Genomic DNA, 22,150 nt, shown 5'->3' on the forward strand with positions numbered 1-22,150 from the left:
TCCTGGTGAACTTTTATCTTTATTGAGAACGTCTCTCTCTCTCATCACGTAAAACGGATCCTAAAGAATATATACATTGCCGACATAAAGCATAATGTTATGCCCCTTGCCATAATTCATGCTAAACTTACGCTATATATAATGTTCGTTGCGGCTTGCGATAGAAGAAATAAATTAAGATTTCCGGTAGGTGAGCGTGTGCCATTCGTTGGATGTCCACTTCTCATAAGTTCCCTAGAATAGAAAGTCTGCCCAAAGAGTCGAGGATTTCAATTTGCCCCAATTCCTTCGTGCGTTCGCGATACCAGATGGGGCGCCTGTTCCGAAAACTGCACCTAACAAGAGATGAAAAAAAAAAGAGAGAACTGAGATAAGTTTGTGCGAAAGGAAATGTTAGCACAGCCACTTCTGTCTTCAAAATGGGAACAAACAAATTATGAAGTGTTCAAATGAGACATAGTCGAGCCTTGGGAACAAAAATTTCGCCTTACAATAGGGTGTTCTGGCTTTACTTTTCGCTGCTGATTTTCAAAGAAAAAAACGCAAATAAGTTTTGCCATTCAGGATTGTAGTTACTTCGAGTAGTTACAAGCGTCGCTGAGATTCTTGTGTAAAAAAAATGCCACCATTGCATAGCGTAAAGACTTTACGCATGTATTCATTGTTTTTCTTAAATGAACTCTTTTACCACATGCTGGGAAGTAGATGTTTATCACGATTAACTCAACAAATATCCCGCTGTTAGGAAAAAGGTCAAAAAACGTCTTTGTCATTGATTGAATGTTTAAGTTTTTGAACTCTAGGCTTATGGCTGTCTTCTCCACGACGCTCTGCCAAATTTAAAGAGCAAGAGAAAGCTTCGCTGGCAACTAGCGCGGAAATTCTAAAAACCCGCTTTCCTTTGCCTCTAATCCAATATTGTAGCTTTTTCAGATTGTGGAATGTTGAGAATGAACAAGAGTTTAAGAATGAAATACTGTAAGATGAATAGCTGTGCAAATTACCCTTGACTTGAGGTCTTCATGAGTTCACGAAACTGCGAACTGGATTCATGATCCTCGTATGTTTCGAGGGTGTTCAAAAACATCAATGCCCTACCGGTGTTTTGTTCGTTTTGGTACAAATTCAATCTTTTTGCGATACCTTCGCAAAGAATGGCTACCAATAATTTGCTGGACCACCGGTGCTGGTGAAGTTTGAGCGCCAATGATAATTACCTACACTTTTTTCTTTGAGCAGTAAGAAAAATACACAAGGCCAAGTTTCCATTTCTTCCGAGAAGGCTTTGTTATGAAAGGTGTGAGGCAATTAGTACAATACCATACAATGCTAGCAAATTTCACGTTGCCATAACTGCATCTTCACACCACACGAAAGAAACCGACGTCCAGTAACAAAGATCACGACCCAAAAAAACAAACTTAAGTAGAAATCAAAGAAACAATGTCTGGTTCCGTCACTTTGCAGTAAAACCTCGACCAAAACGAATTTTTTTCTGGGAAAAGATTTAAACAATGCCATAAAGTATCAGTGAAACTCCTCTTAAAAGAATTGGCACTAGCGTGCACCTTGCTACAAAAAAAGAATAATCATTTTACTGACTTTGAACGGTCCGAAGGAGATTCTGAAAAAAGTGAACTACAATTTACATTTCAGTGTATTAGTTGATCGAAGACGATGAATTTAGTTATGCAAAATAGGCGAGCCGTTTATTCAGAAGGAGTGCAATTATCGTGTCACACAAAACAACACAAGCTCACCTCAATGTGTGCACGCTTGGATAGATGGATTAATAGGTCCCCTTAGGGTACACATCTCTCCTTTGGATATATTTTGAACACAAGAGTTTCCGTTTGGGATGAGTTAAACGCTTGCTTGCGCTAATAGATAGCGCTTTGCAAGCCGTATAATTGGGTCATTTAAACTGTTGAAGATGTTATACTAGCACGCGGGTGGAACGAAAGTTGAAACAGTGTAAGACACAAAGGACACCTTGACACAAATAAATTTCAAAGTTAGGTAATACATGCTCGCTTAGTTGAGCTTAGCTAGACATGTCTAGTTCGCTTACCAGTTGTTGAAATGGACCTTGATCCATATCGTTGTGTAAAGCGAACTCGTTGAGGGCCTTCCAAGGCTGATAGCTGGGCAGATCGCTCAGTGAGACGTCAGTTGGCGGTCTTAGCGAAGGTGGAGTTAAATTCGTAGAATACGTCTGAACACCCGAAATAGCTGATGGCGGTAGCGAGCGGGAAATTGCATTCGGAGAGCTACCCGTCGGACTCTGTATACAGACGGTATAAAGATACACCAATTAAGAAACAGAGTTATAAAATTCGCGTCTATTATTATGACTTCGGCCTTGCTATGTTTGCCTTTACAAAACCTATACAGAGGAGCTCCCCACCGAGAGTAATGGTAATTGCATTTTTTGCTAGAAGCTGCGAGTTTTGTGTACATGTCGCGAACTAGGAGTAGGGTATAAAAGCGATACTCATTGATTTCCCAAATCTAAGAATATCAAGCAACAGTTGTACTTGTCACTGTGTGTGCGTGCGATAATAACACAGCGTCGCCAGATGCAAACTCGCTGACGAAGTCCATCAGCGGGCAAGAATGATTTTATAATAGGCCACACACTTCTTGCACATTCATATTCAAAAGGTTGGCTCATTTACAAAGCGCGTTCAAACGTCGCTTTGCTCCTGAATCGATAGCGCTATACGAAATAAACAAATAATTCCATGGGTGGTCACTGGTTTAAGGAGGAAGTCGAGGACATTCTTGTCAGGCTATGCTCTAAAATATCGCGGAGCCGTCGAGCCAGCTGTGAATGCTAACGATCTAAAATTAACACCTTCAACCTAATTCTTCCAATTATGTTAACAAGAAACATCCTCGATCGGCGAAGAGAATGAAAAGGATCCGAAATCAAGGCGCAAAGCGCTTTTTAGTGATAACAAAACACAGGAGAAAATGCCTTACGTTTGCTTTCCTAGCTCGATTAACCACCTGTACGTAAATAGTATTTTCGTTTCCGTCTTTGCGCTGACAGAACTGAGTGTTAGCGTTCGAATACATTGACAAGAATCGCTCCAGCGCGCGCTCATTACAGACAGCTAAAACAAAATTTCAAAATGAAGACATTACCTGCCCGTCGTCCGAACCTGGTCCCTGGTGTTGGTGATGCGAGGAAGTTTTGTTAAGCATCATAGATTTCTTCTTGTCCTTACAACGCTTATTCTGAAACCACACTCGTATCACTCGAGGACTAAGGCCTGTCATCTCCACTAACTGTTCCTTCATCATCGCATCGGGTCGCGGGTTCGCCGCGTAGCAAGTCCGTAGAGTGTGCAACTGCTTTTCGTTCAACACGGTGCGAACCCTTGTCGTTTTTTCTGATTTCCCACGTCGCGTTGGTGAGCCGTCTGGTTGGCCATTTGAGTGTGCTATAAATGTATTATTACGGTAAGCGTAATCGTAAGCTCGCGGTCCATTCGAGATCATCGAACCTAATATTTTGAGAGTCGAAACTACGGTTCAAGGGGAATACTTAGCAGCAACGATATAGAGCTTTGAAGTCTATAAATGGATAGCGCTAAAATTCATGAGCCACTACTTCGCTCTCGCAATTATACTGACTGTCTCGTACAAACATCCTTCACTTAAGATTTTGTATTTTCCTGCGGAAATGTTTGTACTTCGGAGGAGGTAACATACACATCGACAGTTTTAGCTGAATTATCACGGCTTGATGTTAATTTTCGGGCTTCAAACAACATCCTAAACTGCGTAGTCTTAACAGTGAGTTGATGTTTTAAAAAAGCATGGATGGCTCACTCAATTTGCCATCACCAAACTCTATAATCGGAAATGAATGTCACAAGTACTTATACATGTTGAACCTTATAATTGAGAAGCGAGGATATTACCAACAAACATTCAATTTGGAATTAAGCCACTAGCGATGACTGAACGTCTTATAATATTCTTTCACGACTTAAGGCTTTGAGTTGTAATACTCTCAGGGAAGATCACCGAAATCCAAGTTGCTTAGCCACAGATGGCCTCACATGAAGCCCCCGAAACCTAAAGATACAAATAACACGAAGTCGTGCGCCTGATTCTTTTGGCCAAAATGATTTTGGGTAATTTAGAAATTACCTTGGATACATGCAGAGTCAATCGTTGTTACTAATAGCGTTATCAACCCCAATTTGATTAGATATATCCTCTGACAAGACCTACCGCATCGAAGAAGCAACACGGTGAAGAGACACAGACCGACCTACCTGATGACTGAGAGGAAGATCTTTGTCCTCCGCGAGCGTGAGCCGCCTGAGCTGTTGCCGTAGCTTTCTCAACGATTTCGTTGTCTTCTTTACAAAATAACCCGTCCTCCCGCAGAGCAAATTCGTCTCCCGGTACGAGCTGTCTACTGCAGGCGATGCAGCGAAAACAGTCTATGTGATAGATTTGATTCTTGGCCCTCATCACGAAATCGTTTTTGGTCACCGACCGGGAGCACTTGGCGCACTTTGTGCCGAACAACCTGAAGAGCAGGAAAGCAGAAATATTCTTCAATGGCTGTAAAGCAAATAATGTGCTTCGCAAGAACAACTTTCGCAAATAGATCTATTTCGAATTCATTCGCATGTAGGGTGACCTGTCAGTGGCAGATTTGAAATTCTTCCCGCTCCTTCGCTCGCTCTAAGGCAAAATACTGAATATGCGTCAAAGCACAGGAGGATACACAGCGTACAGACTCAAGATCGAAAGCGAAATCTAAGGAAACCACAAATCTAAATTGTACCTTTAGCCTCCTGCTTGTAGAGTTAGCAAACTTTCCCGCCTTGCTTACCCACAATACTAAAGAGGCGGAGTCAGAAAATAACTTGTGTGAACTAAATTTCCTGAACTCCAGCCGCCCGGTAACCGTGTGAATTTCTTTATAATTAGCTTCCCTGATTCGACGTAACACAGCGCACAAACCGAAATATCTATACATCATACAACACAGCGGGTGAAATCAGGGTAGGTAACTAGCCGCTGGCTTACGCTATGGCTTTAATTTGTGACGACAATACGGCCATAAGGATCAAACAAGCACTCTGTCTTCGTAATTAATAACATTGATTCCTTCGCCTGAATAATATGCCGTCAATGTTTGTAATAAGCTGCTGTAATCCTGCGATGAACACGGTTTGGTGGCAACGCCGGCGGCCAAAAATTGGAAACGTATGTGTTGATCGCGATTTGATCGTTCCCGGCAGGTCTGGGATCTTGATTTCTCAGCAGCAGACTGCTCTGGCTTACCTAACATAATCACGTTTGCAGTACGTCTTTCCGTCGCGCACAAAACAAGTACATGTCTCGTCCAGATACGTGTGGCAGTCCGCGCATTTGAGACAGCCTGCGTGCCACTCCAAGTCGGGTGCTACGCGGAGAATGTACTGGTCTTGAATCTGAGATCCGCAGCCGACACACATGGATATTCGACGCTTCTCTGCAAGAGAAACACAAAAACAAAACTTAAGAGCTCCTTGGTCTAAAAGCGTGACAGGAAATACTTTGTGAGTCCGAGGGCCGCGGCGCTGAGGTAAGGTTTATTTTGACGAGCAGGGAAGTCGCATCGGGTGAACTACGTACGTTGAAGTTCCTGTTCGCTCATTCCCGAGGAAGCTACAGAATACACTCTTGGTGATATCAACCAAAATGGGATTACTAACTGAGAGACACTGCCAGCTGACGAACCGAATACTTCAAAATTCCGATCTCTTTAGATGCATTCTGCGATTGGCGCAGCCGAATCGTTCAGTGACACGTGACCTGAGCTGTCATTGTCCGGCAGTTTATTGGCCGGAGGCACTACCACCAATTTTACAAATTGGTACCCAGTTGTGAATGCCACACTTGTCATTGGTCGCCCACCTTTCACCACTTGTCAAACTTTGCGCGTTTTTTTAGATTTGAAACAGCGATAAACGCAGGTGTATGTTCAGAAACTAACCACAGATAAATTTTAGTACACTGTTTCAAACATATGGAGCGAAACAGCGGCCGTGGCCTAGCCGATCGCAACTGAAGAGCCCTGTTGAAGATCAAAGATCAAGATTTCTGGCCCGTCGCGAGCAAATACCTCGAAGTTGTTATTGAAAGTGACAGCTGACTTTTGTATTTCCCGTTTACTCACGCACGTGGAAAGTAACAAAACCAATATCTGTTAACGTTCTTCTTGAAGGACGCCCCGATATCTGTTTGGGTGCGTGTGAAATAAATTTAGTCGATAATTTCGCAAATTGAATTGAATCGGGCACGCTGGAGTTGTCACTGAATCGCTGAATAGAAGTCAGCTTTGAAACAAGCACACTGTTTATGCGCCGTCAAAATCAGTGCTAACCGATCGAGGGCAATGTGAACGCTTTGTTCAATTCTCTATGCTTGGCGGCGCAACAACAAGCAAATTTGAATCAAAACAAAAGGGTGGATTTAGGGTTGGATCTCATTGAACCTCAAACACTTCGATATAATTAGCAGAAATTTGTGAAAGGAACCAAACGAGATTTAGCACGTCCTAGTTAGGAGCTCCGCCTCGGCGGTCACCAATTGGCGAGATATTATTGAGTTTGATATCTTTCTATCGCTTGCTGATAGGAACTCTCAACCCCCACAAAACCCAGACAAGCCGCGATGTTCAAAACTAGAGAGGTCTTGATATTGACACAAATTGGAATGAAAAATATTTACCCGAGAAATTTTCCCTTTGAATAGCAGAACAAAGTCGCCATTGAAAACATTTGTGCTCAACACAACGTGGAATAATACCTTTTGTTTTCTTAGTACAACTCAGGGATTTAAAAAACCATTCAACGTTGTCAAACATATCTCTTGATCGTCTGACGGCATTGTCATAGCCAGCCCAACTAATTCATATATTAATTATCTGTCACATTCACATGTCAAGCACCTCACTCACAAAACTCTAGGTTCCAGACCTCCTACTACGAGCAACTGGACGAAACTTGCTTAAGCTAATGGAGCGTTACACTTAAGCTGGATTGTCCAACCCTAATCTGAACTGTCTCGCTTATAGGATTTCCGATCCGTCTTACAAAAGGATTACATTTTTGGAGTGCGCCGAAAGGCGAGAGAGATGGAGAGTTAACAGCATCGACACAACTAAATTGGATCAAAACACCTTGAAATATTTACTTGCATTGTGGAATTCTTCCAAACCGCTGAATATCACTGATTGACATTTGCTTGCATGATCGAGAACAGAACGGCACATCGCAAAAAGTAGGGAAAGACAAGAAAAAAATAACAATGATGTCGCTAAGCTCCAAAGCTAAATGTGCTATGAGTGAACTCTCCACAAAAAAGGTCGTTGCGAAGAATTATTTCTCGCACAGTCTTTGCAAGTCATCTTTCGTTGCCTTGGTCCAAATTTTTCCCAACCCCAGATTGTTTGCATAGAAACGGAACCCGAATAATAAGGCCATCGGTGATTCGGCTGTTGATGTTAAGCAGCGGCGCCGCTTTGGTGGCGGTGAAAATGCTCGAATACGATTTCTTTGCATGGAGTCAAATTTCTCTTTAGAGGTTGTTCCGGCCCAATTTCCGGAAAATATAATTCATATCTACGAAAAGAAAAAACGATAATTTTACGCAATTCGATTCCTATTTTCATCTCTCCATAAGGTATATTATTTTGTAGTGTTAGAAAGAAATTTATTCTCAAAAAAATATTATCATCAGTGTTAGATGAAGACTAACTGTAATTTCGAAAAGGTGCCTTTTTATAGCAACAGGAAAATATGAAATCGTAAATGAAAACCCATAAAACAGGTGCAAATGGCTCCATAATGTCGAAGCAAACGTGTCGGAAAAGAAACCGATGTGATCGAAAATTAAAATGGAATTTTTATTTTCACAGCTTATTGGGGTTAGCGAATTTCTTGAAGGAAGACTGGGAAATCAGTGTATTTCGTGTCTGATTCCAACAGTTTATTGAATGCAGAGTTACATTACAAAAACCTCTAATCTTGTGTACTTTGAAACGATCTTGCATATTTCAAAATTAATTCAGATCGTCAGAGTAACAACGCGGTCAAGGTGTACGCCTCGTCGTGGGAGAAGAATAGGGACAGGAAGATACGATTCCGAAATTTTCAAGTCAAGAAAATGTAAATGTATTTGACGTAAAAGAGCAGTTGTGTGTAGTTTACCTTAACTTTTAGCGAAGCCTACCTAGTTTTCTTCATCTGACTTTGTTTAATGTAGATTACGCGAACAAAGGTCATTCGAATTTAAAACAAGTTACAATAATCATCCAACTCTATTTGTTGAACATTCGAATTAGCTTCGACAAAAAAAAAAAACAAAAAAAAAAAACCGGTAAACATGGCGTTTTTTTTTTTGTTACACTTGCGTAAATGCTGTGGTGAAAAAATAGACCGATTGCTTGTCTATAGTGGTAATTTATCCGCACAAAGGCGTTTGTCGCCTCCATGAAAATAAGGTGTGTGACTCAGAGATCAGAGTTACATGCGATTCAAAGTAGAAAAAGGGGCAAAAATCCGGGTCAATTAGAAGCAAGACTCGACAACTGAGAAGGCAGCCGCTTCGCGTCTTGAATATAAAAGTACACAACATTGTGTAAACTTCGACAATATTACATTGTGTAGATCAAAGTTTTCTGTCCAGTTTGGCAATGAATTTCCTAATTGGGATCTCTTCAAATGTCGAATTTTATAGCCCCCGGCTTAGTTTTGACCTCAATTCTCCAGCTGAATATGGACAATTTACGAAATTATCTGGTTACAAACTTATAGACATCACGTCGACATCTTAAACGAAAAGTAACGCTTGTATTTTCAGGAAATTTACATTTAAGGAAGGTTTTCTCCAGAAGAACTTCCAGATATGTTTGTCAATTTTCTTAGGCTTTGTTATGTCTCAGCTGGCGGTATTAAAAAAAAAACAATCACCGTGTCAAAATGGCGGGAAAATATGTGATCAAGGCGAATGGCAATATTACTGTCAAAATGGATAACAAAATTTACACAACATGACAAATTATGAAGGAATCGGGTGGTTTGGTTGCCACGAAGAGAAGAAAAAAAAAATCGTTTGTCGCACAAACCACTCCGTTTACCGTGTTTCCGTTTTTTGCCGTGGGTAATTCCTAATATTAAAGAGGGAAATTATACACAAAAGCTAAAACATCTGCTGCCTGAGAGCAAATGGAAGCCAGAAACATTTGTGGCCGCAATTAGCGACAAGGCGATTTAATAATATGTTCAAAGCTTTGCTGGAAATAAGAAATGAAAACACGAAAAATTCGCAGAATTCTGCCTTGTATTTCTTAAAATATTCCTTGTAAATTAATTGGAGAGGTTTTAAGATGAAAAATAATATTGATCAAAATATGTATTCATATAAATATGAGAGAATCTGTTTACGCCAAATAGCTCGTGGGAATCTTCTCTTTAGGCAGCGCTTGAAGTGAGAAAAACAAACATCTTCCATTGTGAACAAGACGTCGTTCCGTAATTATTCTGTTCCGCTGTCCTTTTTTGTCTTGATCCACACAAAAGAAGTCAAAAGAAAGTATATTTACTTTATATTTGCTCTTTAATTTTAAGAATAATCCACGGCCATCTTTTTTAATGACTGTATATCCAGAAATTCTGATTTGGTAGCGTAAGGAAAAGTACAGAGGAAAAAGAACCCAAACTTTGAACTAAAATTTATGCCTTTCGAGACATCTTGGCACTACAATTAACGCAATCTTTCGGAAAAAGATGGTATCTGAAAAAAGTATGTAAAATTCATTGTGCAGATTTTATATCTTTATGTGGGTTAAGTGTAGTTTATCAGGGGAATATTTGAAGGTCACAAAAGAATACATTTTCTTTCTGTAAAATACTCACTGTAGTGAATATTTCAAATCTCTACAAATAAAGAGGCAATTCTTTTCACTCGTGCAAGTGAACCACTTTTGAGCGGAATTATCAATCAGGGAAATCGAATGATTTCAAAGATTTTTTCCTCATCAGAGGAAATGTTTCCTTTCTTTCGTCATAAACGCCTGAAGCAGCTAGACAATGAGATTGTTTGCTTTTCGGAATCACGAAATACGTCCTCGATACTTTTAAAAATCTCTTGTGCTTTGCAACCTTTATGTCGTCAACTGACATCTGGTACTCTCTTAAGCCCGGCAAAGAGATAATCCAACCATTATTTACAAGGTAGCAACGTTTACAAATCTTGGGAAATTGTGAAATAATTAACACAGCATGGAGTTAAACAAAAACAAATCTATCCAAGTTGAGTGACTTCTTCGCTAACAGTTGGTTTTGAGACGAAAGAGCGCTCTGAAAAAAGTGTCTAATTCATGGGGGAGATTTCTAGTTTTATTGTATCAGATCAGAGATTTGTACCATCTTTGGCTTTCTTAGACCATTACAAAGCGAGAGAGCCCATAAATTAAAGTTAGAAAAGAAGAGATACGAGTAATCTCACATACAATGATAAGACCCACACATATTTTATCATTGATACCCATAAATGTTTCATGAACTTAGATGTAGCAAATCCCCTTGGTATTGCGGACGAATCGAGCTCAATCTTGACTGCACCTGTACTGTTTAAGTTATCAGGATTCGCAATTTTTTCTTACGATAAAAATGAAGATTTATCGATTGGAAGTAACATCTTGGTTTACACCATCATTTCTGTAAAAGCCAAACCAAGAAAATAAGGATAATGAATCAACTAAAATCAATTTAATTTTTATTTCTAAATATTGCCTTTGTACTGGGTGCAACAGTTGAAGCAAGAAGGTCGCGATATGTCTAGCATTAGTTCAGTAATGGAAACGCTTCAAAATAACGAACCCAAATACCGAGCACACATTTGTTCTCCCATGAACTAGTTTTCAGAGTTTTCTGTTTGTGATGCATTGAACTCAAATATATCAGTAGAGATATCTAATGACCACATATCTATGAAAAATCATTCAAAGCAATTGATTTCTCCTCCTCATTTTGTGTCCGTGAGGCGAAATACGTATTCATGGGACTCCCATTTCAGACTGACTCAAATACTTTGAGAAAAATAACGTTCATGCAATATTTATGGCATGTACAATCACTGAGGATAATATAGATAATGGAAATATTTGTCTGCAATGAATTTATTAACCACAACTTCCACCTTCGCAGGTAGTTATTGCAACCAGGTCTAGACATCGCATTTTCCAAATCTAAGTTTCCTTTCTACGAAAGTTTTTAGTGGATTCAAACAAGGCTGTTCTAATTATTCTCTACAGGTAAAAATTGCGAATAGAGTATTAAAGACGCGCGCGTTTCCTGTGTTAGATTTGTATGGACGTGTAGCCTTGCTGTCAGTCGAGGTCTCTGTGGGGTGTTTGGTAGGGTAACCGCCGCGAAATCGGCGTTCGAATCATAAAGAGATTTAATTTTTTTCTCCCACGCGCGAGATGATTTTTTTTAAACATCTTTTTTGGAAATGCAAACGCATGTTAAGGCAAAAAATGTACAAGTAGGTCTAATGAACAAATTTTACACGTCCAAGTGGTTGAGATAAACTAATGATCAAACATCTGGGTTTGTTGTCAGATTTTTCGAGCAGTATTCTGCAACGGATTCAGATGCCCTGCGTTTGCTGACATTTGACCATTAATTTTGCGTTTCCTTGAGGTGAAACGCTTGCATAAGCAAAGCAAAAGTCCGGCTGAATTTAAAACCCAAGAAGTGGTCGATTTGAATAACATCTCAGAGTGCGCCTCCAAGAATAATAGTTGAATTCTCGGGAGGATCCAAAGGTCATTCTTGTGGATAGTAATTAGTGTTTGGCGAACAACTTAGACAGCCAAAGCAAATAAGTCAACAGCAACTGAAGTTTATCACAAAAGGACTGCAATGACCAGCTGATGAAAGCACAGCGGTAGGATATTCACAGGAGATAGAAGGCGAACGGTCATCATAGGAAAAGCGAAGAAAAGGAAGAAAAGAGAAAGGGGAAAAGTAGGAAAAGTGGAAATGGAAATGAATTTGAGAGAGAAGTGTAAAACGGGAAAGAAAAGAGGTTTCAATGAGCTAGAAGAAAGAAAGGGAAAGTTAGGGCCTTTGAGAAATGCTTAATGCTGCTTTTCACTGTCAAGTCATTACCAGGCGGCCTTACCAAACCGTATAATTTTTCTAAATCTTTGTTCACATAACAGCTTAAAAACATTACTTTTCTTGCAACTTAAGAAACAAAATTCTGTTTGATTCTGGCACTAACAGATTGTTTAATTTCACATTCTGTAGTGTCACTAATTAGGTATTAGTGACACTACAGAATGTGAGAAAGCCGTTCTCGTATCTGTACTTTTTGACAGTTTGGTCGATTCTCGATTAGGAAAGCACACCACAATACACTATTCCTGCTTTATTTTGTCGTGCGGCTGGAGTTGTGCTCGAAGTTGTCGACTCATTGGTAAAGTCAAGAAACAAACACTTATCTGCAATACCAGTATAGAAGCTTCATTCTTAGGAAAATCCCTGTAAGTTGCAGTACTTTGATATGTCTTATTTCAGAATAAAGCATTTAGTGAATTGAGCAGATCTGAAACAAAGCGACACGACAACGTGTACTTCTTGTCGAGGGAAAAGGAATAACTGTCTCAGTTGCTCATAATTTTCCACGACAAAAGAGCAAATACAAAAAAGGATCACTTAAACTCGTTAAAATGTCGCGAGGTCAAAGCTTGAATATTTCTTGTAAGAAAAATTGGTAATAAAGATCACATTCGCTTTGAACTATGAAGGAAAACACGAAAACCCACGAGTTCAAGTTAAAAATTTTGGCCTAGTCTAGGTCAGGTAATAATACTTTTTCATTAGAGCCATGGTTACCTCAACATTTCTGGGAGAGCTTAGCTCAATCCTAAATTGTATAAAATGCATATTTAGCCAAAGCCTTCTCAGGTGTTAGATAAAAACAAAGGATAAGTTAGCAGCTAAGTTGGGTCACCCACCGTAGATTAAACTAGGTATCAGTTTGGGATCAATTTACCTGAAACGAACACATTGGAGAATTGGTGCAGAACTTGAACCACGCAAAATTGGCAAGTTGCGTAATTGGAACAGTTATTTTTAATCTATCTACACCTCTGCTATCATTCCCGAGTAGAAATTTAAAGATTTGTCTCATTGGATGATTTCTTCTTGGGAATAAAGTCTTGAAGAGTCAAAAGCTAACTAAGATAAATTGAAGACTGAATAGTATCACAAACAGAGGTTGCTTACATAACTCTAAGGAGGTCACTTCAGAGGGCTGATATGTTCGCAAAAGTACAAATAACGACAGAAAAAAAATACTTGCCGTCTTGAGAAGAAAGATCTTCAACATCAGCGTTTAACATTCCGCTACGCTTTGCAAGTAAGGGCTAACGGTTGTCAAACAAAACCGTCTAAATACAGTCCTAAAAATTGATTCACGTATGAGGGTCTTCGCCTACCACGAGTGTGACATTGATACTTTTATATTGGGGTTGTAATATAGGACGTTTTCTTGCACAAGAATAATTCCATAACTAAATATATTCGATAAATAAATTTCCTAGATGGGGTAGCAAGAACGCGGGCCAAATTTTTCGAGTATGAACACGAGAAGAACATGATCTCCTTTTCAGCTGTACATAGGAACGTTCATATAGATATGATCTTTTAGTTAGCTCTTGCGACGTGTTTAAGGAGTGGTCTTGAACTCATAACCGAGAGCAATATCACAAGTTTAACTTGGAACCACAAGTATTTTGTATTAGACCCAGGGAACGTTGTGGTTAATTCTGTCAATTTTCACTGACTGTACTAAAATACTAGAGTTAACATTAACACAATATTCCCGTCACGTTTATGCAATCAGTAATATTACTGAAGCAAAAATGGTTCTATTAAAGCCGTAGATTCTGGCTACTTCTTAGCTTCTCGTGGCAAGGAATCAAGCATTTTATATTGCAAAATTACACTTAGGAAAAGAGCCAAACATTATCTCTTAAAAAATGTCAAAGGCTAAAACTCTCACACTAAATTTAGCGCAGACCGTCCCAAATTGATTACACCTGAAATAGAGCTACCAATACAAAACACTCCAAGTTGCACAACCATGAATGGAATATGCGTTGCTGTTGTTCAGAATTCCAGGAATGTGAGTAACTAAATCACCATCAGAGAGGGTATATGCACATGTATTCGTTTAAAATGAGGCGTGGAAGAAAGATATAATTGAACAGGTAACAGGCCTCTTGACAGATTCACCCCTCTTACAAAAATTTTCCGATTTTTATGTAGCATTCCATTCCTGAAAATTCATCCACATTTTTGGAATTTTTTATTGATTTTTTTTTTCTTTGAGATTGTACCTGTAAGCATGGATAGCATACTCAAAAACACGACTGGAGTAGAAAAGAGAAAAATCGAGTAAAGTAGTTTGATTTTGGCCAAAGAACATTGAACAAAGGGAAACCAACACGTACGATGTGAACTCTTCTTGTATGTCCAGCATATATACTCTTTTGGGATATCAAAATATAACAGTAGTATACTGCACATTGTATCCTTAAAGCTGGAATGATCAGAGATGACCAATCTTAACGAATGTATTGACCTATCCTGGTCTCAAGACGTAGAAGAGGACTAACGTGTCGTTTTTGGTTTGGACGCTTTATCGCACCGTTCTACGAAACAGACTCTACATTTTTGTGGGTAGTTTTACAGATATTACGTTGACCGTGGTGAGATGTAGTCAGACAGTGTTATAACAGATTGTGATGAGTTACGCTCTAGGCTAAAAGTTGCATACATCTCATTCAACTACGAAGTGTGGCGTTCAAATCTTTCCTCTGACGCTTCGTGCTTCCATTCTTAAGATCTATCTAATTTGCAATGTTCCATGATTTGAATTTTGCATTTAATCGGTCTTGTCATTGTTGCAGGGAATTTAGCCATACAAACCACTTTCCTTGAATTTACGCTTGGAATTTACAGTCACCTTTTTGAAAGAAAACGTTATTGAAAACTGGCAACAACTTTACTCCTTAGCCCCCTGGTCTTGACCACATAAATTTGTAGTTGTTAACCCGGACACAGACTTGGGATAGTCGTTGGCTATAAACACTGCTAAGCCTCGACAATGACGCCGTTTTTGGTGAACTTTATGAAGAGAAGTTTTGTATTGGTAGGCTATAAATTAATACCTAACTTATGAAAAAGCAAGTGGACGATAGAATGATTGCCAACTGTGTATTAGACGGTAAAACGGAACAAAATTGAAATATAAAATGAGAAGAGTCGTATAACAATTCATAACGCTTTGCTCTGTTCTCTTCAGTTCACAATGATTTTATAAAACTAATTACAGATCAAGTTTATATTTGAAATTATCATGAACGTCGAGTTATTTCTGCAAAGGTTTATTAAACTCTTTATTGAATTGCTTTCTCATAACAGTTGGAACGTACCTCAAGGGGAAAAACTTAATAGATAACTAATAAAAATGCCAATTCTTTTATTTGTATCTCTTTTGGGAAAAGTAGCATTCAAAACTCACATATGATTTATTGATTTATATTTTAATAAAAATTGTTTCTCCCGTTTTTTAATGATACGAAGTCCATAGACTAGAGGACTGTTATCACCAGCAAACACAATACCAGAATACTTTTATTGCTTTTTTTGTGGAGATAAGACAAAGAATATACGGAAATAAAGTCAGGAACTGCCCGACTGAACGACGCCAGTCTAGGACACAGACGAACAAAATCTCACCGCTGTCATTGTTGCAAACGATAAAAGTGAGAAAGAATGACTCATTCTTTGAAATATCGAAATAACAAGTCTGCAATTCAAGAGGTTTTAATAAAACCTTCTGCTAATAAATAGTGCGTATGAAGTAAATCATATTTCATCTTTCTGTCTTGGCATAGATAATTAAAATAAACATCCTTTTTAATTTCTTGAATTCAGTGTATTGCGTGGCTACAGATACAGATACAGTGTAAATATAACAGTGATTTTATTGCTTGAGAATCAATATCAAGAATCTGTCTCGAGTTTAGGAAACTTAACATTTAAGTTGAGTCAACGGACATGTAATGTTAGCACAAATATTGATTCTAAAATGTCGGAAAATCAATTCTTAAAGCTCGGTATTTCGTTCTAACGGCCCTGCATGCAACACGAAACACAAATATATTCAACATTTTACCATAGTGGTTTGGTCTGAGCTTAAACCGAATATGAAGGAGAGACTTATCTAATAAAAAATCTGACACCCCACAAAAAATATCTAAGACGAAGAATGTGTCTGTTCCTTAAAACTTGGATGTGCACAAATCTGTATTCGCTCTGAATGGCCTTTGTAACAAATCAATGCAAAATTAAGACAATACCAGTTTAACTTCATTTGAAAAGGGGACGCTTGTTTTGCTGTCAAATGTTCAATTTACACACCACAATGCTTGCAATCAAAGCAGGTAACACACTTCAAAAATTCGAACTCACTAAATGAAGTTTATTCGGCTCTTTTGAAGTTACAAGGCGCGGGAAAACATGATACCATGTTTTAACGTGTAATAACACTTTTCAGAAAGCGTTACGAAAACAAAGGGATTGGACTCATAAACCTGCGAAGCCAGTGATAACATTAATTAATTTTCATTCTTTTTTAACATAAAGAATATTTGCGTTGTGGTATTTTTTTAAATTCTGAAAGCATTAAAGGTAGAATAGAATGTGCGACGGGCTATTGTCGCCAAATTTACAGTATTGTAATGATCACAATTGTAGATTCAGATGTACTTAGATCGCAGACAGAAGGGCGGCTTCTAAAACGGATTTTATCATGCAGAGCTGGCAATGTTTAATTGAATCATGAAAGATTTAGCAGGTCTAAATGAAAGGGAAAAGAGTAACAGCGCTGGGCAAGTGAATATCCCAATTATAGGTTAAATGAACTTACTTTTTATTTCAATCTTTTTTTTGCTCTGTTCAATATCTAGACGGCGTCATTATTCCAAGAAAATTGTGGGCAAACAGAAAGGAGAGAAGTTTTACACTTAGCAGAGCTTCTTGTCGCGGCAAAAAGATGTTTCTAAAGTCAGAAGTGTTTTGCCAAATTGACCATCATGCCCGAAAAAGTCGGTCGAGTTGTGAGAAAACCGAACTAGGGGTTACTTCCTCTACAAAGAAGTAAAACAGTATCAACAAAATTTAGAATGTTTAGACTCGAGCTTTTATTAAAGCTCTTCAAAATCCCGCGCTTGAAAAGCACTCAGATCTACATCCTTGCACGTCATATAGAAAGTTCCAAATTGTTACAAGCTCTTCTGCAGAAACGGAGAATTGCGTGCTTTTAATGGAGAGACAGATACTTTTTGTAAAGAATCGATGATACCCGGCCTACTGCGGGGTAAGTGAATAGACAACAGCTTTACCCCACGCATCACGTATAATTTTTAGAAAACAAATTGTTAATAGTGTGCGCTAAGATCGGAAGTAAGTTTGGAACTAGGAAGCAGCGCAATATAATGAACGACAATACTATAGTAGCAAATAATAAGTAAAACTGAAGCAGGAAAAAAATTAAAATGTTCAGCATAATCTGACTCCCGTCGGAGAAGAGTCAGTTACTTTAAAATAAAAAAATATGCGATTTCAAATTCACGTGAATTTGCATTTGTAGCTAAGGACCTGAAAGGCGGGATGACATATTACTTCTGGGCTTCGAAAGTACACCTCTGAATCAATATTGAATTCCGCAAACGTGACTTTCTGCCAAATGTGAAGGGCAAATTAAATTGGACACGTTCACTTAGCGGAACCCAGGAAGAAAATATACCACCCTAGTTTGGTATTTTTCAGTTTCAATTAATGTAATTTCCTGAATACTTCATAACAAATATCATTTCAAATAACGTCAGGATACTGAGGGATGGGTTTATTAAAAACAGCCATTATCAGTCTTACTGAAGTCATTGTTATTCCGTGTAAAGAAACTAGAAAGTGTGCCTGGAGCAATTACTCGTGGCACGAGCGTGATGCCTTTTCAATTTTCCATTTACAGCGACGTTTGTTGACATGTATGCTTCTGCGTTGTCGATTCGAAAATGCTACTGGTTTTGATTATAAAAAGGCGCAAAAAGAAAACCAAAATTCACTTCTCGAAAGTATCCTGTATTCTTCTAGAAAATAGTCGTCTTTGACAATGGGCGGATTAAATCAGCTGGAAAGTAAGTAAGGCCAAAAAATGGTGCATTAAAAATTCATTAGCCATAAGTTGTACAGTACATTAACTACACTCTCTTGTTACAAACCACAAATTGGTCAAGCTAAAGCAAAAACATTCACAAGACTCCCTGGCTAAAGCAGTGTCTTGGCCATGTGCTGCGATTGAAGTGAAATTCAAACTCGCCATCTGTTTTCCAAAAAACAACTATGGCAAGAAAACTATGTAATTCCCTAACCGCAGAGTTTCTCATTAAGTTCCAGTTTGAAAAGAGTAGCCTACGCTTTGTGATTTCTTTCTTTTTAAGACAGAAAAGTCAGACCGACATAAATCTCCGTTCCATAAATTAATGGTGTTTTCAGTGGTGTAGTAACTAGGGGGTTACAAAGAACGGCGTGCAAGCAATCTTTCCATCAGAAATCAGAGATATATACTCAAGCGTTTGCTTTTTTTACCGGCTCCAAACCATCAGGCTTTCCCAGTTCTTGCCAAATCTCGTCATGTCAGCCCGCTGTGCGTGGTGTATCATATAAAGCCCATGGAACAGACAACAGACCTACCAAAACTGCAAACTTAAACTTCTTGACAACAAGGCAAAGATAAATGGAGGGAAATAAACCAATATCTATCTGCATCGTTTCTAAATTACAACCGGACAACAGAGCTAAGAATTAAGGCGGAAAAAGGAAGGGAAGCTTTCATTTGCATGAAGTAGATTAAAACCAAACTCATAACGAGTATCTCGCCGCATCTTGATCGAGAAACAAATGAAACACAATTCATTCAGAGTTCCGTTTGATTCGAAAGTCGTTTTCAGCGAAGAAGATGAAAATATGTGCGATTGCGGACTTTTAAGAAGAGATCTCAACAATCAGTAAAGATCCAAAAAGCGAGTCTTTTGATCTCATAAGCATAAGCGTCAAACGTAGTTAAGAGGGTAAAAAGAGTTTGCAAATAATTATGTCCAAAGAATCAGTTGATGTGCATCCAGGAAAGCCGCTAAATTGTCAGATTAAAAAATCGTCTCTATCTACTAGAAACAAAATCTGAAGTAAAAATGAAGCCGAACTGTAGCAGTTAGGGCGCAATAAATTCCCCCCACTTGAGTAGGATTAGTTTTTAAAGGCTAAAAGTTAGGTTTAGATAAACCACTCTACCACTGAAATCGGCGACTTTCTGATTAATGAAGTTTGAGTAACTTGCAAAGTCAGGGAACCGCCATGGGTCAGTATCTTTCATATTCAGTAACTACTGTTAGTTCAAACACCTTAATTCGTCGTAAAAGTTGACAAATTCTCAATCAGTGCTTCGCACGTCCCTCACTCGAGCTTTGTCAACTGTGTGAGGTTGCCACAAAGTGAGGTAGAAGTTTGTAACGTGGCCAAAATTGTTTAAGTTTGCTGACCAAAGACTCTAGCAAAAAGAGTTACTCTGCAAAGCAGGAGGTCCTGATATTTCGATATCTCGACAAAACAAGCAACTGAACATCACAGAAACAGACTCAAACCATGCATGTGTACACAAATAAAACCGCAATGGTACCTTTAGTAGTGATGGTCTCCATGTCAAATGCAAACTGACCCTTCATGTAACACGTCGAAATTTTGAATCAATGAAGTTAAAACAGAACTCTGGGGTTTTTACTGAACCAAGGACCGCCCGCTGTGTGAGCTAACTGGGAGAGAAAAGAAGAAGATGTTATTAAATTCTAAACAACATAATATTACAAAGTTAACATTTCGAGCGAACAGGCCTAACCGAAGCCAGTTTAAAACATACGTGCTTATCTTTAAGCGTAGTTTGAATGAAGGCTATTGACAGGGAGGGACTTCGAATAAATATCGAGAAAACTTAGAAATGTTTGTCTGAAAACTTAATTATTTTGAATCGTAATTTCCCTTTGATCTACCTAGTACAGTGTGTTGTTTTGTATACAACAGAAAAACAGCCATATATATCTCGAGAACAAATGAAAAGCACAATACAGGTAAACTGGATGAGAACTCACACACTTTGCAAGACGATTGCAGAGAAGCAAGCCTATTAGTATTCCGCAGAAAATTAAGCCCAGAAAGACTGATTTCCCAGTTATACATTAGCAACTTATTGTCATGAAACAATTTAATGTGAACGTCACAAATGTGATTTGAGTTTTTTTCTTGTTTTATCAATATCTGCCTTTAGGCATGCAGATGTTGGGTTAGAACATAAAAACATCTGTCAAACTGGCATAAAGGATTTAAAATCGCTCACTCGAAAGGTTGGCTGAAGATAGCTGCGCCTTTATGACACAGAAACATCTCTGTCATAGTTTTAGGTTAAGAAAGATCATAACATTACATTCAGAAGTGAGTTATGGTGTCGGGAGCAGATAGGAAGTTCCATTTCTCCGAAAGTCACCCTTACCTACCAAAGTGACAACGTTTGATTTCAAAAGAGCGTACTATCCAAATCTAAGTATGGTCGAGGCGTGTTTTCTCGAAACAAGAAGCTTTCTCCAAATGAAAAGCAACGATGACACAATGTAATTTGACTAACAGAGAAATTAAATATGGCTTTGTTGTTAGACTCTACAAAAATACAACAAAATCACAAATACATCGAACAAAATGAAGTAAATTACAAATTAACACGAGGGCGACAAATGGAACCGAAATTAATGGCGCAAGCGAGATTTACAAAATCCTTGCAAGAAAGAAAGCTGTTTCTCTCCACGCGTCCCCTATTGGTTCGCACTCAAATCTAGAGTTGGACGAGGTACGCCGCAATTCACGAATTCATTACACTAAGTTGATAATGGACATGTATATATTTTTGGATAATCTTCTCTCGCATTTGCCTAATAATAGCTTTCATCCCTTAATCTATTTGCATTTGATGAAGTCGCTTTTTCCTAGTCGATATTTTCACTTGTTTCGAGACGAGGGACTGGAAGAGTTACAGGCGACGAAAAAGCATAACTGCTAAAAAACATTTAAAGAGCCGAAAAGGTTTGAACTCACAAAAGTGAAAATTGATTTTAAATTTTCAATGTTGAAAGGTTTCTAGTGTACTGCACTGTTTCCCTCGATCAATATACCTTTCACAGAAATATTGGTTGTCACTGGCAAGAAATCGAACGACAAACAAAGAACTCGCTTTGATTTTTTGAAAGGATTAATTACCACCCAAGCCGGGTACAAAGATGAAAAACCGATTTCTACAGATCTCCAAACTTGCGTTAATCCAAGCGAAATGGCAGCGCCCGTTTTTAAACTTCGCACACAATAGAAAAGTAAACGCTTAAATTAAAAGGCTGGAAACATGGAAAATACTCTTTGAAAAAAATGGAACTCTGACTATGCCAGTTTCTTTTATGGCCAAACCCGATCTACATGCTTCACACCTCGTAATATCTTGTTTGTGTTATATTCAATCTATAAACATGACGGCCTTTCACCAAACACATGCAAATTAGCGGAAGGGTGTTTTTGACACAAAAGATGTCACACCGCTAGTGCTGATTTAAACACAATTCACAGTTATCCCGAAAAGGTAAACACAAATATAATATCTTCCAACCCCTAAGTGTGATTTCAATGTTTAAAAAAAAAAATACTTACAGTTTGGTCTCTATCAATTGATGGCTTGGTACACGGATTTAGGGGATCTCCACTTCAGACGTATTCTGATCAGACTTGAACCTCAAGGACGTATTCACGCAAACACCACTGAACTCTCGTTAACTCGAAAAGTTGAATATCTATTTGCCGAATTTCGAAGTTGGATAATTAGAACACCACCGAAAAATTTCACGCTAAGAGGTAAGCGGGAAAAGTAAACTGTCCGTAGCATTCACGAAAAACCGCGTGAA

The 22,150-nt window shown here is 38.5% G+C and overlaps 2 protein-coding genes across 6 annotated transcripts in view; both read right to left on the minus strand.

Annotated features, from left to right (window-relative positions):
• On the minus strand, positions 1-19,968 carry LOC111321700 (insulin gene enhancer protein ISL-1). 4 transcript variants are annotated; one of them, XM_022924656.2, is made up of 6 exons: positions 19,840-19,968; positions 5,317-5,506; positions 4,293-4,552; positions 3,151-3,449; positions 2,072-2,284; positions 1-335 (listed from the first exon to the last, which is right to left on the minus strand). In XM_022924656.2, the coding sequence occupies exons 1-6, from the start codon at positions 19,883-19,885 to the stop codon at positions 270-272; spliced, it is 1,074 nt and encodes a 357-aa protein (XP_022780391.1). In that variant the 5' UTR covers positions 19,886-19,968; the 3' UTR covers positions 1-269. The 4 variants fall into 4 exon arrangements, with proteins under 4 accessions (XP_022780391.1, XP_022780396.1, XP_088611931.1 ...); XM_022924661.2 differs by lacking the exon at positions 19,840-19,968 and adding an exon at positions 13,396-13,450; XM_088755805.1 differs by lacking the exon at positions 19,840-19,968 and adding an exon at positions 6,826-6,898.
• The window catches only part of LOC148732052 (uncharacterized), a 26,824-nt gene continuing 24,539 nt past the window's right edge, over positions 19,866-22,150 (minus strand). For both annotated transcript variants that reach the window (XM_088755806.1, XM_088755807.1), the window contains one exon: positions 19,866-19,968. The gene's annotated coding sequence lies outside the window, so the exon portion shown is untranslated. The remainder of the gene's footprint in view (positions 19,969-22,150) is intronic.

Source organism: Stylophora pistillata, chromosome 4, assembly GCF_964205215.1.
Source record: "Stylophora pistillata chromosome 4, jaStyPist1.2, whole genome shotgun sequence".
NCBI lineage: Eukaryota > Metazoa > Cnidaria > Anthozoa > Scleractinia > Pocilloporidae > Stylophora > Stylophora pistillata.